Source organism: Canis lupus, chromosome 10 (genome assembly GCF_003254725.2).
Source record: "Canis lupus dingo isolate Sandy chromosome 10, ASM325472v2, whole genome shotgun sequence".
NCBI classification, from domain to species: domain Eukaryota; kingdom Metazoa; phylum Chordata; class Mammalia; order Carnivora; family Canidae; genus Canis; species Canis lupus.
The window spans coordinates 29,382,671-29,400,041 of record NC_064252.1 but is presented as its reverse complement, the minus strand read 5'-3'; the positions used below and the strand labels follow the sequence as shown (position 1 = coordinate 29,400,041).

The 17,371-nt window shown below is 58.5% G+C and overlaps 1 protein-coding gene across 1 annotated transcript; it reads left to right on the top strand.

Moving 5' to 3' along the window:
- The first annotated feature begins 1,000 nt into the window (after nt 1–1,000).
- RASD2 (RASD family member 2) lies at nt 1,001–12,114 on the top strand. Its single transcript, XM_025461272.3, has 3 exons — nt 1,001–1,280; nt 5,994–6,387; nt 9,666–12,114. The coding sequence occupies exons 2-3, from the start codon at nt 6,117–6,119 to the stop codon at nt 10,193–10,195; spliced, it is 801 nt and encodes a 266-aa protein (XP_025317057.1). The 5' UTR covers nt 1,001–1,280; nt 5,994–6,116; the 3' UTR covers nt 10,196–12,114.
- Nucleotides 12,115–17,371: the final 5,257 nt, after the last annotated feature.

Here is a 17,371-nt window from a genome sequence, read left to right as displayed (position 1 = left end):
CGAACGCGCGTGCAGACGTCAGCCTCCGAGCGCTCGCGGCGCCCCCCGCCCCCGGCTCCCCCCCCGGGCCCCCGGCCCCCGGCCCCCCGCACCCCCCCCCCCCCCCCCGGCCCCACGCGCCAGGGCACGCGGAGCGCCAGGCTGCGGCGCCCGGGCGGGGCGGGGCGGGGGGCGGGGCCGGGCCGCGGGACCCGCCGCCCATTGGCCGAGCGCAGCGCCGGGACCGGGCGCGGGGGAAGGCGGGCGCGGGGCGGCGGGACCGGCTGCTCGCGGGCCGCGGAGGGGGCGGGGGGCGCCGCGCGACGGCTCCCGGAGGGACGATCGCAGGCGCGGCAGGGAGCGCCCGGGCCCGGTGGGCTTCTGCGCTGGGCCCGCCCCCGGGAGGCCGGGCTGCGACCGCTTTCCGGAGGGACCATCGACCTCGCCCCGCCGGAGAGGGGGGCGTCCGCCTCCCGGAGAGGGAGGGAGGGAGGAGCTTGGGCCCGCAGAAAGTTCGCCTCCTCCGAGGGCCGGAGGAGGCGAGGTGGGAGGGCGCGCGGTTTCAGGCTAACTCGCAGCTACGTGCGAAACCTTGGGGCGGCGTTCAAGGCCCCCTCCCACACGCGCGCGGAGCTCAGCGCCCTGCTCCTCCTCCAGCTGCTGGCGTCGCCTCGCAGGGAGAAAGGAGCCGACCGCGCGGCGCGGGGAGAGCTGCAGAGCCGCAGGCAGAGGAGGAGGCCGCGGCGCGCCGGGCAGCACCCCCAAACCGAGCGACCCCGTTTGGCGCGGGCGGAGGTGGCACAGGGGGCCAGCCCGGGTTCGCCCACTCGGGACGCGCACACTCGCGCGCACCCGCCGGGACCTCCAGGGACCCTCGTTGAGCCCCGGAGTCGCCCCTAGCGCCCTCCCCCAGCCCCGGAGACCGAGGCGGGGACCCCGGGATCGGACGTCCCCGCGCCTCCGGGCACCTGGCTCAGCAGGAGTCCCCCGGGCCGGGGCAGGGCAGGGCCGGCGGCGGCGAGCCCGAGCCCGCCCGGCGCCCAGGCCCCGCCGAGCCCTCGGAACCCACCCATGGGGCACCGGCTCCCCACGTCCACTCGCCCGGCCGCGCCCAGCCCGGCGCCCGGAGCCGCGCAGAGGAGGAGCCCGGCACAGTGACCGAGGAGCCGCTGGAGACTCTGGAAGCCTCGGCGGCGGCGGCGGCGGCGGCGGTGACCAGACAGGCAAGCGGTCCCCCGCGGCTCCAGGCGCTTCCAGGCAGCCCTCCAGGCTGTGCCAGAGGCCCAGCCCGCCATTCTCAGGTAGGAAAGAGACACCCCAACAGAGCCGGAACCGGGGAGCTGGCTGAAATGGGGGAAGCCAGGAAGAAACGTTTGAGGCTTGTGGGGGGAAGGCCAGAGGAAGCTCTACATGACTCGAAAGGTTTACATGACTTTACGTGAAATGAAAGTTAAACTGATCGAGCACCTACTACTGATAGGCAACTTTATATATCTGGAGAAAATGGTATTAGGTGAGCACCTACTATGTGTCAGGCTGAGTGCTAGGCCCTTTACTTAGTCCAGGTAGGAAAGACTTACTGAGCCGCTACTATGTGCTAGATGTGTTGCTAGGAGCTTTCCATTGAAGGGACCTAGGGCAAAAGCCATTTAAATATTAGGACACAGGCTCAAGGAGGGGGGAAGATTAAGGAATACCTTTCTGTCCAGTGTTCCTTGAGCTTTTTTTTTTTTTTTGAGGAGTGGGGGTTGGTGCAGGGAATAAGTTTCCTGGATACTTCTTTTCCCTGGAAATGTTTCCTGTATTCAGCTGGCTCGAGGGCCTGCAAGTACCTCCAAGGGGCTCTCTCTGACCTCTTCTCCCTTTGCCCCCTACCCTGGGAGGGTGATGAAGGATGTTCAGAATTCATGGCAGATAGGAGGCCAGGCTGGGAAGGGACAGCCAGCTCAGGAGCCTATGATTCAGGCTTATCCTGGCGTCACCGTGACAAGATGGGGTCCCCCAGGTCCTCTGCCCACACTCTAGTCTCACCCCACCTGGCCATTCCAGGCAGCCCCTTGAATGCCAAGACAGGGTGCCTCAAAGGAACTCTCTTGCTGTGTGCCAGGAGCCGTATTAGCCTCTTGACTTCTCACTGAACAATCCGGGCCACCGCACGGGTTTGTTTCTATGATACCCCTTTGATAGATGACCAGCCTCACCGGGCAAGACCATTTGCCCAAGGGCGCTGAGCTGGTGAGAGGCAGGGCTGGTCTTCTGGAAGCCAATGCCTGGCTGCTTTCTACCATCCCGAGCTGCCCAGGGAATAACGTGTGTGTCCAGAGAGGCTGGCATGTGTGCTGATGAAGAGGCTTGAGGTGTGTGGGAGGGATGGGGGTGGGGTGCCGGTGCAGTGGAACAAGCCTGGGGGACTCACAGGGAGAAGGACCTGTCCAGACTCTTGTCCTGATGTCCATCTGATCCCCACCATCTTCAAGGCAGGCCCTGGGCGAGGGGCTTAAGGGAGAAGTAGGGGGAAAATGCCTTTGGCTGGGAGTTGGCTGGGCAAGGTTTGGGGGTGAGTCCCAGGCAGAGTGCCTGCCCCCAGCTGCCTGTGGGGCGGGAGAGGGAACCAGAATATAATAGGCCTCAGGGGTCATTCCTCTGCCTGACGCCAGCTGAGGCTTCACTGAGTCAGGCACTGTTTTTGGCCAGGGGGTAGGCTTTTATGGAGGTGAGAGCCCAGGCTTTGGAGCCCAATCAGCCTAATTGTAATCCTGGCCTGGCCGGTCGTCTGCGTGAACTGGGGCAAGTGACTCAGCCTCGCGGATCTCCAGTGTCCCCATCAGTCCAGCAGATGGATGGTGGGCTGCTCTTGACCGGACTGTAGTCATTGGATCGTGGGACACAGCACCCAGCATGACGAGAGCTCCCGTGGCCACGGCTACTGTTCCCCCGAGGGGGCTCCACTCTCTCGCCGCCCTGGGACTTTCTGCCTCCCGAGTGCCCTAAGAATGGCCCCAGGGTGGGGTCAGCTGAGAGTCCCAGAATTCGCATGTGGGTTCCTGTGCTGCCAGTGGTTCTGTGTCCCCCAACCACCGTCTGAGCCTCTAGGGTTGGGCTCAGTGCTTGAAGGGCCCCTGGCACTCTGATGTCCGTCTGCCCAGCGCAGCCTGGGGGCGGCCTGGCCGAGGACAGCAGGCAGCGGAGGGGAGAGGCTATGCCCACAGCTGCCAGCAGGGCCTCCTCTGGGGGAGGGGAGGGAAAGAAGATGCGGGAGCAGGTGGGGCTCAAGGCAGCCCTGTCACCTGGCGTCCAGGTGTCTGGGTGTCTCACGCAGCCCCACGTGCCTCAGGCCATGTGAAGACTCACAGTCTTCTCTCGGGGAAGAAAGCCACTACCTCCCCGCCCCCCTTTGCCTCTTTTTCTGACACCCTGTCTCCTCCCTGACTCTGGGCCTCTTCTCTCTGACTTCCTCAGACCCGTTCAGCCACCGATCCTAGCACGTCTGTACCAGGAGCTCCGGGCTAGAAGCTGGGCAGGCGCTGATGGAGACAAACATGGTCCCCGGGGGCTGCTGGCCTCCTTCCCTCTCTGTCTAGACAGAGGTGATCATAGCAGAGTCAAACTCCCTGCAGAGGGGCTGGGGGGGGGGGGTGGCGCTGTCATGGTGTGGGGTCAACCCTGCTGCCCCCCATCCATCTCCCCTGAAGGCCCAGGCTGGCTTGCCAGCCCCAGAGGAGACTGAGAAGCCTTCAGCGCTCTCCCCACTGGGCACCCACAGGTGTGTCCAGAGCACAGAGACACTCAGGGCAGCACCTGGGTCAGCCAGGCCAGGGATGGGGGGTTGGGGATCAGGACCTAAGAAGGAAGCTTCTGGTGAGCTCCAAAGGCAGACCTTTTTGCTTCATTCACTCGTGGATCATTTATTGAGCATCTGTGGTGTACCTGGCATTGAAATCCTGTTGGATAACTTGAGAGATGGCTGCAGGCATGAATTAGCTGGGGAGGTGGGGGTCTTAGTCTCAGAGTCACTGTGCTGGCTCCTTTATTAACAACACTGGCCGGTCATGGAGTCTTTTAAGTATCAGGTTCTTTATTTGTGAAATGGGCAGATAATATCTTCCTCGCAGGGAGGTGGCGAGGAGGCTCCCCTGCGTGGGGCAGACTGCCTGGGCTCAGATCTCTCCTTCGCTGGTTCCTGGCTGTGTAACCATGAGTGGTTAACTTAATTTACCTCTGTACCATCCCCTGTAAACTGGGGTAACACCACCTACCTTCTGGGGTTACTGAGAGCTGGAGTGAGGGGTTACACGTTCAGCGCTTAGAACACTCTGGCATATATTGGCTGCAAGGTAAATGTCAGCTCCCCTTATTGTTCTAAACTTAGCACAGTGCTCGGCAAAAGGCAGGGGCTTGGTTAGTGGTGATTGCCAGGGCTCCAGGCTTAGGGTCGGCAGTGTGCTGAGCGGCTTATTGTGTGCATCTGTTGGCAATTCTTTCGTTGAGATCCTCTTGGTAGCTTGCAATTGGCCATGGGGGGAATGTGTGTGCCACGGAGGTTGATAAACGCTACCAATAAAAGCTTTCTAAAAAGGTATTTTTGAGAGCTGGTGTGCTGCACAGTGGCTCTCCGTTGGGCAGGGCGGGCAGACACAGATGCCTGAATGCCCTGAACAGGATGGATGCCAAGAGACTCACGCACAGGAGGTCTCTCCACCTCTGGTCTCTTGGTATAATGGCAGACAGAGAACATTCTGATGTTGGAGAGAGCCTTGAGGTGAGTGGAGGAGGCATTCCAGGCTCCCGAGCTGGAGCAGCCAGGGGTGGGGACCAGTGGGAGCTGGCACATACAGCTCCCAGCGCACATTGAAAAAAGGTGCCTTCTCTGGGCAGATGAACTCCACCAAGACAGCCCTCACCTTCCCACCTAGCTGGGTTCCTTGTGCAGTGCCCAGCCTGCACAACTGTGTGTGGCAGCAGGCTGAGGGCAGAGGGGAATCGATATTCCAGCAGGCCTGTATCCATTTGTAGTTCCTCTTCTCTAGAGAGGGGAGGGATTCCTGCTGGGGTGGGGTGGGGTAGGGAGCCAGAGAAGCCTTCAGAGAGGAGGTGGTATATGAGCCAGGCCCTGAAACATAAAGAGAAGAGGGTGTTCTGGCAGAGTGACTAGCACGAGCTAAGAAGTGGAGGCAGATCTCAGCCGAGCTCCAAAGGAGCGGTGGGCTCAGGGATTGTCAGCGGATTCTGCTGGGTGCTGACCTAGGGAGGGAGGGTGGCGGGGCTGTGGCTGCCTTTGGGGTGGGCCTGCTGGGGCCCTGGGGGTTATTTATTTCCATTTGGGCTTTGGGGCCGGGACCCTTTGCAGTCTCTTGCACAAGGCCAAGAAGTCCCCCTGGAAAGTGAGGGGTACACCCCAGAGCCATGAACCCTTGGAGCTCTGAGGAACTTGGGTTGTTCATGGGTCCTTTCTCTGCCCCAATTCCCCTAGTCCAGGCCTCTGGCTCTCCTGGAAGTGAGCAAACCCCCAGGGCCTGGGGGTGAAATCACGGGGCCCTGGGTGGGGAGGATGTGGTCTGGATGTGGCCTTTTCCCTGATTCTGGGAAGGGCTGAGAGGCCGCTGCACCCCTAGGCCTAGCGCCTTCCCCAGGTCAGGCCCTGCAGTCACAGTCCGGGGAGGCCAGAGTGCTCCTGCTCTGGACCGGAGGACCAGGGAGGGATCAGGTTCTAGCAGGAGTTAACGTTTTGCGACCTCACCACATGCAACAGCCCCTTTTATAGATGAGACAAGTGACTCCCAGGGAACATAAGTGACTTGCTCGCGCAGGAGCAGCGGGGAGCCAGGGTGAAGTGAGGAGGAAGCCCCCTGGCCGTCCTGGTCCAGAACAGACAAGGGGTGAACAGACGCCAGGGCAGATGAGCACATGTGTGGCGGGTAGATGAGGAGGAAGGAGGCGGGAGAGGCCATGAATGAAGGGGCAGGCGGAGCTCGAGGCCTGCTAGAGCCCCCGAGTCTAACGTGCCCATCTTACAGGCCGAAAACGCACGCCTGGACCGGAGCCACGCAGAGGAGGCCAAGGCTGCCAGCAAGAGGCTGCAGGGCCGGGTCCAGGGCCTCCTGACGCCTGCGCCCCGCTCCGCGCCGCAGACCCGAGCCATGATGAAGACCGTGTCCAGCGGGAACTGCACGCTCAGCGTGCCCGCCAAGAACTCGTACCGCATGGTGGTGCTGGGCGCCTCGCGCGTGGGCAAGAGCTCCATCGTGTCCCGCTTCCTCAACGGCCGCTTCGAGGACCAGTACACGCCCACCATCGAGGACTTCCACCGCAAGGTCTACAACATCCGAGGTGACATGTACCAGCTGGACATCCTGGACACGTCCGGCAACCACCCGTTCCCTGCCATGCGCAGGCTCTCCATCCTCACAGGTGGGTGCCCGGGGTGGGCGTGGGCGCCGGATGGCCCGCAGGGCGCTGTGCGTGTCTGCCGCCTGAAGGGAAACTCTTAGTGAGGCCCCTGGCACCCTTGAGGGTCAGAGAGGGTTGCTGCCCGAGCCGGGCCCCGAATTCCGTTCTGTCTGGCTGTGGATCGAGAACCTCAGCGCTGCCTTTCAGGTCGGAGTGAGTCCCTGGCTGTCTGGTTCTTACCCTCCACTGCTGAGCTGTCCCCTAGTCTCGTGGCCCTGCTGGGAATGGTGGGGAGGGAAGGCAGATGGTCCAGGGTTCGGAGGGGGTGGTGGAGACGTGGGACTGGGCCATCATTTGCATTTACTCAGGCAGCTTTGCGCGGTGGCTGAGAGGGCAGGCCAGAAACCGTCTGCCTGGGCCAGCAGCTCCCTGGCTTTGTACCTCCGGGCAAGTGACTTTATCTGTGGCTCAGTTTCCTCCCTGTGAGAGCATCACATCAGCGCCCACCCCCCAGATCACTGTGAAAAGTAAAGGAGTTAATACAGCGGAAGTGCTTGGTGAACGGATAGTAAGTGCTCAGTAAACCCTGGTCTTAAGTCAACCCAGCATCTAGAGTGCCTGCTCCGGGCTATGCAGTCCTTTCCTGAGCCGCACTTCTCCCACTGCTGGTCAGTGATGATGGGGAGGAATGAGCAAGTACCCCCGTTTCCATCACTAAAATAACCTCCCAGATGGAGATGCACTTGCACCAAGCAGCCTACACCGTGTGCACTCCCGCCTCCACAATCTGGCCATGCCCCCTTCTGGAGCCCCTGGGGCAGGTGGCTTCTTCTTGTAGGCTGTCCTTGCTGACCATCCGACCCAGATCACACCCCCGGCCCCATATTTTGTAGAGGCAGCGTGTGAATGGAAGGAGCCCTCGGTTGACCTGGGCCCCAGTCCTGACTCCACCACTTGGGGGTTCCAATGTATGACCGGAGCTCTGAGTCTCAGTCTCCCCAGCTGCACAGCACACATCAGCTTGCTTCACCCCTTCCCCCCACCCTGTGTGGCTGTGGGGACCCTCCCGGAACATGGTGGGTGTTGCAGGGATGTCAGCTCTCCTTGCCTTGGGGAGGGGACTGGGTGCCCCCCAATATAAAACAGGCTAATATCAGGGGCACCTGGGTGGCTCAGTGGGTTAAGTGGCTGCCTTCAGCTCAGGTCACGTCTCAGGGTTCTGAGATTGAGTCCTGCATCGGGTTCACTGCTCGATGGGGAGCCTGCTTCTCTCTCTCCCACTGACCCTCTCCACTGCTGGAGGGTTCTCTCTCTCTCATGTATACTCTTTCTCAAGTAAATAAATAAAATCTTTAAAAAAAATAAGGCTAACATCAGAGTGAGGGAGGGACGGAGGTGTGGAGGAGGACCGTGTGCATATTTCCAAAATTAATTTTTAATGATACCAACGATATGCAAACACACCCTCCTGTAAACACGGATAAGGCTAAAGATGCCCCCTTGACGTGTGTCCCCAACTGCAGGCTCCCATCCCCTCCCTGGAGGCGGCTGCTCTATCGGTCCGGTGGGGACATTTCCGGACCCCCCACGAACACACTGACCTTTATATTTGAATCATCTTTGTAACAGGGAGGGCTTTTGTCCATCTCTTTTGAACGTGCACTTACGATTCGGAGCACATCTGTCTGCTGCGTGCTTGCTTCTTTTCACTCCCTAGCCAGTGCCTCATTTTCCAACCTGGTGCTGGTGCGCAGGAAATTCTGAAAGCCATTAATTCTGCTGCCAGCACTCTTTCCAGCTGCCAGCCAGGCTGTCTCTGAAGCTTGGCATCGCGATCTTGCATTTGAATATGTCAAGGCCGCCGAGTCCTCAGGGGCCCGGGATTAGCCTAATGGGACAGGGGGTTGGCAGGTTGGCAGCCCAGATAGACACAATTGCCAGGCAGGGGCCACCTTGCAAGTGCTTCTCTCAGTGGCCCCCACCTCTATTCTTCCCATCTCATCCCGCACTTTCACCCAGCTTTATGGACACCCACTGTGTGCTGGGTGCTGGGAGATGAGGTCAAGGTGACACTGTCTCTCTCCTTCTGCCCCAGAGCACATGGTGAAGGGCATACCATTGGCTGGAGCATGGTTCTGATTATGGCATGTGCTGTTATGGGGGGACAAATGGTGTGCCCCGGGGGTCCCCAGAGAGGAGGCAGCCATGCTGCCAGAAGCTAGACTTGTTGGATTCTCCTCTCCAGAATGCAGGCCAGTCACCGACACCACTGAGCTTCAGTTTCCTTATCTGGGAAACAGGGATTTTTGACATCTCCCCACAGGTTCTTAACGAGTTGAAGCCAAAGTTTGAGCATGAGCTTGTAACCCCTGTGCTAACATCCAGAGATGCAGGCACTGCCCACTCGCTCGCCCCGCCACCCCCTGCGACCCCTACATGGCCTGTTTCATACCCAAAGACCTGCCTTGAGTGACGCAGTGAGTTGAAGCAGGGAGTCTTGGAGGCTAGCACTCACTTACTCATCCCTGATTTATTCAAGAAGCAGAGAGCACCTGCGTATGCCAGGCACTGGCTGGGCAAGAACAGTAGCAGGTCAACATCCTGGCCTAGCCATGCTCACGCTGTGTGGTCTTGGACAGGTTGTTCACCCTTCCTGAGCCTCTTTTTGCTCACCTATACCAGGAAGCAGAGGTTTGGGGAGGAGTCTGGGAGGAAAGTCGGCATGAGGCATATGTCCCACCCTGGCTCTCAATACCTCTGAGCATGTGTCACTTCCCATTCATTATCTGGTAAAGAAGCTCTATTTCATCCACATGGGGCAGATGGGGAAAACTAAGGTTTAGAGAGGTGGCCTGACCTGCCCCAGGCTGCGCGGCCAGCAAGTGGCAGGGGCCAGATATAAACCTTAGGCCAGCCAGGTGCCAGCACTCTGAGTTCCTACGATTCCAGGCCTGGGTGATGTGCATGGAACAAGTCGGGCAAGACCCCTACAGTCATGAAAATCATATTTATTATTATTATTCTAACATAGTCTACACAAATTCGCAAGCCACTCACTCCATCTCCAGCTCTGCAGGGAAATGTCGGGGGAATTAACTGTGTCTGAGCCAGGCTGAGCCACACATTAGCGACATGACCTTGAGCAAGGGCTTTAACCCTCTGGGTCTCAGCATCCTGCCCTGGAAAATGGGGAGAGCAGTGACTGCCCCACAGGCTTGTGGGAAGGGTTGAGTCAGTGACTGAGAGGGGCTGGTCAGGAACCCCCGTGGCCTCACTGCCTGGGGTCTCTCTCTCCACAGGTGATGTCTTCATCCTGGTGTTCAGCCTGGATAACCGGGAGTCCTTCGATGAGGTCAAGCGCCTCCAGAAGCAGATCCTGGAGGTGAAGTCCTGTCTGAAGAACAAGACCAAGGAGGCGGCCGAGCTGCCCATGGTCATCTGTGGCAACAAGAACGACCACAGCGAGCTGTGCCGCCAGGTGCCCAGTACCGAGGCCGAGCTGCTGGTGTCCGGGGACGAGAACTGCGCCTACTTCGAGGTGTCGGCCAAGAAGAACACCAACGTGGACGAGATGTTCTACGGGCTCTTCAGCATGGCCAAGCTGCCCCACGAGATGAGCCCGGCCCTGCACCGCAAGATCTCCGTGCAGTACGGCGACGCCTTCCACCCCAGGCCCTTCTGCATGCGGCGGGTCAAGGACATGGGTGCCTATGGCATGGTGTCACCCTTTGCCCGCCGCCCGAGTGTCAACAGTGACCTCAAGTACATCAAAGCCAAGGTCCTTCGGGAGGGCCAGGCCCGCGAGCGGGACAAATGCACCATCCAGTGAGCAGGAGGGACGCGGGGGTGGGGCATGGGCAGTGCGTTCGCGAGGCGGCCCCAGATGCCCGCTGCCCGCGTCCTCCCCCACCCTGCCTAACGAGACCCCGACACCCCGACACCCCGACGGCCGTGCGAAGGGCCCTGGCGCCAGACGTGGGTGGGACCCCAGCCTCTGACCTCTGTAGGTTCTGCCGCCTTCTCGCCACTTCCCCTGATTCTGCTTTTCAGAGTCGTCGTCCCCCCCCCCCCCCCCCCCCCCCCCCCCCCCGGCTTTCAGCTCCTCCGTGCGGGGCCGCAAACAAGGTTGGGAGACGTCTGGACTCGGAGCCGGAGCTGGCCCGTCCTTGGGGTCGGCGGAGGGGCCAGACTCCCTACCTTGACGGAGCATCCTGGAACAGTCAGGGGGGACGAGCCCGGAGCCAGGTGGGAGAGGTCTCCACTGTGCGGGACCCGAGCCCCCGCCCCCTCCCCGTCCCCCCACTGTCCCCCCGGCGTCCCTGACGACGAGCCCCCGCGGCCAGGTGTTGGGAGAGGGGCGTGGCCACGCCCCAGACCGCGCCCGCCGCGGCACCGCCTCCCTCCGCCTCCTGCCTGCGTCCGCGGGTGTGCTTTGCAGTTCCTGCTGTCCTGCGTCCCGCTGTCCTCACGTCGTGCAGTAGCTGTAGGAACGGAAATCCTTGTACTGTAAAGCCTCCCCGCCTCTTGGGCCAGGCCCCGGCCCGGCTTAGACCCGCTGCCTCTGTGGGGGCAGCCCCCGCCCCCGGCCCCGGCCGACCCGGCCTGCCTGCAGCTGGACACTGCCCTCGGTTCTGAGCTTCACAGTTTACACTCGCGCAGACGGGGCGGGCAGGGGCTGCTGCGCCCGGGCCCCACCCCACCCCCATATCCCCCCACCCCACCCCGTGTCACAGAGGAGGCGGCTGAGACCCCGGGGGTCGGGGCGTGGCAGGCCGCAGCCCAGCCCACCCCACCCGGTTCAGGGCAGAGCTCTGCCTAGAACTGCAAGGCCGTCTTCTACTGTGCTCGTTCCTCAAGCATTAATTGAGCATCTGTCGGGTGCTGGGTCCACTGTGTGCTAGGAAACAAAGAGGGTGAGCAGTGCACTTTATTCCCCCCAGGCCAGGCCTTTCCCCAGCCTGGGCTTGTTCCCTTGGCCTGTTCCCTCACCCGCATGGCCTGTGCCCACCCCTGCCTCCCCGCCCCACTGCCCTGTGGGCTCACCGCTGTTGGGGGGGGAGATGCAGGAGGGAGCTGAGCCCGGAGAGGTAGGTGGGAAGGCTCCTTGCGGGTCCCTTCCTCGTACCTGGCTCTAGACAGCTGCATACCAGGTGTGGCACCTGTAGACCAAAGGTCTTGTCAGAAGCCCTTAACACATACATTTTGTATCCTAATCTCCTTTAAAATACTGAGATTTAAGGCTACGAGGAATCTTAGTGATCATCTGGTGAATCTTTCCAAGGCCCAGAGAGGGTGAGTAACTCTCACTGGCTCCAGCCCACACACAGCAAGCTGTGAGTGGCAGAAGCAGGGCTTAGTGTGAAGCTTCCTCAGCCCCCCAGGGAGGTGGGGGGGGGGCGCCTTCAGAAACTGGAGGTATTTTCCCCTGACCCTCTCTCTAGCTCAGTCCTTGGGGACGCCTGTAACTTCTGTGTATGTCACTCCAGGGTATGTCCGTGTACAGGTGAACACAAAGATACACACATACCCCAACTCCCATGCCGCAAACTCTGTACCTCTACCCTGGCACTTGCTGCTCCAGGCAGCAACTCTGACCCCGCTTCTGAGCCCTCGTTTGGCCCCAGCCTGAACCCTCTCAGCAGACGGGTATCATGGCCAGGACAGGTGTGTGGCCTGGTCCCACCCCGTGATGTCCCCGCTGCCCCAGATCTCTGTGTACGCTACCAATTAAAGTGGGTTTGTTTCTAAGCTGTGTCCTTGACCGTGTGAATTTTCTGTATTTTCAAAAGGAGGGATGCTTCTTCCTCCAACCAGAGCTGGCCTTGCCCTCCTTAGATTGTATCTGCCTGGTGCCCTTGCCACAGTAGCAGCACCGAGTCAGTCCTCAGGTTTAAATATGTGGGGCAGGGGCACCCCCAACAGGAGGTTGTGCCTTGTGCCTCTTGGCCTTGCCCTTCTGGGCCTTCTGGGCGGTGTGTGCCGAGTTGTCAGTGTTCCTTTGGAGGGGTAGCAGGGTCAGAGAAGAGATCCCCCCATCCCTGCCACCCCATAGACCATCAGCCCTTTGGGGCCACTATATGTCTGAGTTCAGTGTGGCTCCTGTAGACCATTGATTTTGCTCCAGGAATGTTTGGCATTGTCTGGAAACATTTTTGAATCCCCAAGACTTCGGTGGGAAGTACTGCTAGCATCCTGGATAGAGGCCAGGGATGCTACTAAACACCCTCAAGAAAGAGCTGTCTTACCCCATCTGTCAGTAGTGGGCAGCCTCAGTTGGATGGTTGGACCTCAAGGTCAGGACAGAGCCCAGGTCTGTATGGTTGATCTGATGTACAACTTCTGGACAGTATTTAATAAACACGGGGCAAGCGGAGTGAGCCCTCTTGTGAAATGAGGCAGGATGTGGGTGGGGACAGGTGGAGATAGAAGGACAAGGTCTTATGTCTGCCACTCTGAATCTATAACCCTAGACCATAGCTCTCCCTGGGTAGAGGGGAGAGGAGGGGACCAGCCTCACACCTGCTGTGAGCTTTACATTTCAAGTCTCGTGCCACCCTCCCGTCTTCAAGTCCATGAGAAACCTGCTCCTCACGGTCACCCTGTGGTCCCTACCTTCTCCAGGATGGCATAGCTGGTGCTGTGGCAGAGAGGGGATTCCCAGCCGGAGGCCACCTCAGCTTCATGTGGGTGAGGAAAGGATTTTGCATTGATGGTCTGTGCTTTTGATCAATCAGCAAATGCCACGAAGCATGGAGGTGAGGGGGCTCGCAACTCGGAGAGAGCGCTGTGCAGACATTCACAAAGCAAGGTGAGCCTACCTGTGGTGGAAGCAAGCCCAGGTGGGCCTGGGGTGTGGGGGAGCAGGAGGAGAGCTCCCCCCTCTGCCTCCGAGGGAGCCCAGCTCCCCTCCTATCCTTTACCGACACTAGGTAGAGAGGCTAAGCGTGGGAGGCAGATCACTGACCCTTTCCCAGTCCTGGTCTTTGTAAATGTGAGACACCGAGCCCAACAGGGCCTCCTGCATTACAGGCCAGCGCTGTACCCTAAGAAGGGCTAACAGGGCTGCAGCTGGGCTCACCAAAGCAAGCCTTCCCCTGTGGGTCAAGCCTGGGCCCCCTCTGCCACTCCCTCCCTCCACCGGGTCTGTGAATAAGTCATGTCTTTCCCAGACTTCAGCTTCTTCATCTCTAAACGGGAGGTGGGGACAGAACAGTGGGACCAGACAACACACCAACAGCCCCTTGCAACCCTATGTTCCCTGCAAGAGGGAATTAAGATTCCTATTACATAACCTGCCACATTCCGCTCGTTGCTAAACAGAACACGCTTGCTCCGGTCGGGGCCCAGCCCCGGCTCCCTGCATCCCCTGGGCTCGCCCTGGGCGCGGGTTAGTGAGCACCGGGCTGGCTGCGGCAGAGGGGGAGACTTGCCCCACAGACCTCTGCTTAGCCCTGGGACAGAGGGTAGAATAGGATTGTAGGAAAATTCGCCCCCAGCAAGACCATCCAGAGACAAGCGCGGGCCGGCGGGCTCAGTCCGACCCGAGGACGGGAACACTGGGAATCGGATTTCAGAGAATTCTGCACTGCGAACTCCAAGTGCTTATTCTGTTCCGCCTCCCTGAACCTGTCACTTACTCAAAAGAAAAACTTCAGGCTGGGTCACGGCTTGGTGGGGCTGATCGGAGGCCAGCTGGGGCTCAGCAGCAAAGGCGGCTGGGAGTACAGGAAGGGAGGGAGGGCTGGCCTTTGCTGAAGACCTACTGTGCACTGAGCACCGTGCTGGGCCTGACACCTGCAGCCTCTCGTTGGATCCTGGTGGCAAAGCTGCATGCGAGGATTATGAGTCCCTTTGTACTTTACATACGAGGGAACCAAGGCTCAGAGAGGTGAAGCCACTTGCCCAAGGTTGCACAGCTGTAAGTGGCAGAGCTGAGCTAGAATCCACATCTCTTTGCAAAGCACGTTATCTCCCCAGAGTTTTCATAACGGAGTTGGCTGAGGGGCTGCTGGAGGGAAAGGCAGGCAGGCTGAGGGGTGCCATCTGACCGCAGTTCAGGGACTTTGAACATGTCGTTCATAGGGAGGTAGATGCTCTACAGCTCATTACAAAAGGCCTGGCCACTGTAACAGAACTTGACTTCTGTTTCCTGGGAACTTCTGAGATGAGTGTGCTAGGCCAGCTGTGGGCAGTGGGGGCCAGGCTCTGCCCCCCCAGTCATTCAGGCATCCAGGTTTCAGGCCAGGCTGTCCCACCTCTAGGACCCTGTCACCATCTGCAAGATCAAAGCCGCCACCACATTCACGTTCAGCCAGCGGGTTAGGGGAAGAGACTGCAGGGATGCCTACCTGCTGCTCTCAGAGTCTGGACACATCTCTCCCCACACTTCCCCTGGCCAGGCTCCCCAGTGAGAAGCACCAGGAAACGCAGTTCCTTGCCAGGTGGCCCCGGGCCCAGTGGCACCTCCGCCTGGAGAAACAGGAGAGGGCATTCTGGCTGGCCAACTAACGGTCCCCTCCTCCCGGCACCCTCACTTGTGGGTCCAAGGCTTCAAGGGCACCTTGTGCAACCTGACTTTGCTCAAAAAGCAGCTTGACCTCCCACTGCTTCCTTAAGGAGGATCTGGGCTTTATTTCCACCCCACCCCGGTCCCTTGATAAAAACTTGGACTGTCCCGTGATTTTTCTCATCTATACCAAGGTACTTCAGGTGGCAGGTGCAGCCTCAGTTAAACATCCCTTTGGCCCACATCATGATGATGGATGGACACTTCAGGCTTTAGGCAAAGGAAAGACACTCTCTCTTCCACCCCCTCCCCCCAGCTGTGGTCTGCTCACACAAAAAGATAGAAATTGAGAAAGAGCAGGATGGGCAGGTTGTCCTTTTCTTGCTCTCTGGCTCCCCTTTTAGCTAATTTCAGTTTCTCTTTCTGCTGTCCTCCATCCTTGGGAGGTGGGTCTGGGGGGGGGAAGAAGATCAGAGGCACAGGAAAGTTCTAACTGGCCTGATACTGTGGTGTCTCAGGAAGACAGTGTCATGCTCAGAGCATGGGAGATGTTTAACAATGACATTAGAACTGCAGGCATAATTCTGTGGATTTTCCCGACACAATCCCACCATCCCTGGCAACGGCTCACCTGCACCCAACCTGACGCAGTTCTGTGCATTTTCATGTGGGTTGCCTGCTAGGTCCTTCTGCAGCCTCTAAGAATGTTCTAAAACCTGTCGGTTTCCTGTGCTGCGGCCTCTTGCCCCTCCAGAGGGCTCTGTTGGATGGGGTTTCAGGCATCTGACAGCTTTCTCTCGAGGTTTTCCCACATCTGGTCCATATGAAACTCACATCCTTGGCCCCCATCAACTTTAAGAGTATAAGCTGATCTGAGTTCAGTGAGGATCTCTGGCCTCTAACTCAGATAGTCTATCACCCATTAGATTTATCAGGCAGAGGACAAACAGTGGTCCACAGAGCCCTCAGCTAAAGGGACATGCATCAAGCACTCTAGGCTTAAAATAGGGGCAGGGACTCCCACAGCATGCTACATAGCGCTCTTAGAAAAGCCTCTTTCCCAAAACATTCTCTCAACGACCGACTCTTTCCTATCTTTGACATAGGTGAGAAGCCTGAGAGTCAAGAAGCTGGGTCTTGGCCATACATGTTGAAACTTTTGCCTTTGGTTTGGCACCTGGCTTTGGAACCTGAGACCAGTCTTGCTAGGGTGCTAGGGTCTCGGCAGAAATATAGGGGAGCGGGCCAGGACCACCTGCTGGGCAGGAGGGAAGCTGGAGATTGGACTCAGGGAGGAACTCCAGCCTCACCTAGGAAAAGAACACTGCCCAGGGCCAGGCTGGGCCTCCATACCCATCCGTCCTTACTTGAAATGTTGGTATTTTGTTCATTGGGGATATCTCAGTCCATTCAGGCTGCTATAACAAAAATACCATAAATTGAGTATTAAGGATAGACCCATACTGCAACATAAACTGACTTATAAAGATAGAAATTTATTTCTTACGGTTCTAGAGGCCCAGAAGCCCAAGATCAAGGCGCCGGCAGATTCTGGATCCAGTGAAGCCTGCTTCCTGGTTCAAAGATGGCAGTCTTCTCACCGTGGGCTCACATGGTGGAAGGGACGAGGAAGCTCTCTGGAGTCTTCTTATTTTATTTATTTATTTATAAAGATTTTATTTACTTATTCATGAGAGACACACAGAGAGAGGCAGAAACACAGGCAGAGGGAGAAGCAGGCTCCCCGTGGGGAGCCCGATGAGGGACTCGATCCCAGGACCCTGGGATCACTCCCTGAGCCAAAGGTTAATGCTCAACCACTGAACCACCCAGGTGCTCCTGGAGTCTTTTGTATAAGGGCATTAACCCCACTCATGTAGTTTCCACCCTCGTGATCTCATCACTTCCCAAAGCCCACCCCCATCCTCTCCAAATACCTTCACACTGGGAGTGAGGTTTCAACATATGAATTTGGGGGGCGCACAAATATTCAGTCTATAGCAGCAGATTTTTCACATTACTATTTATTTTTAAATTTTTTACATGAAAATATTTACGCTTGATTCCTGAGTGTTTGGGCAGCTCTCTAAATTCTGCCCCACAGCCTGAGTGGCTCAGCAGTTTAGCGCCTGCCTTTAGCCCAGGGTGTGATCCTGGAGACCCGGGATTTAGTCCCACGTCGGGCTCCCTGCATGGAGCCTGCTTCTTCTCCCTCTGCCTGTGTCTCTGCCTCTCTCTCTCTGTCTCTCATGAATAAATACATGAAATATTTAAATAAACAAACAAACAAATAAAATAAATTCTGCCCCAGAGGCAGTTGCCACCTCCACCCTTCCCTGGCTTCAGGCTGCGTTTCAGTCTGTTCCATGTGTTCATTTTGGGACCCCCAGGGCTGAAGAGCCCGCAGCCACCCAGGGTATGCACTTCTCAGGACAGATCATCGGAGCACAAGGGGGTAGGTGGGAGCATGAGACACCCTCAGCCCAAGACTGACACACT

Bases quoted from the DNA above. Each gene is read 5' to 3' on its own strand.
- RASD2 (XM_025461272.3), top strand. From the start codon at position 6,117: ATGATGAAGACCGTGTCCAGCGGGAACTGCACGCTCAGCGTGCCCGCC. The intron at 6,388-9,665 runs GTGGGTGCCCGG...CTCTCTCCACAG, and splicing joins CAGGCTCTCCATCCTCACAG to GTGATGTCTTCATCCTGGTG.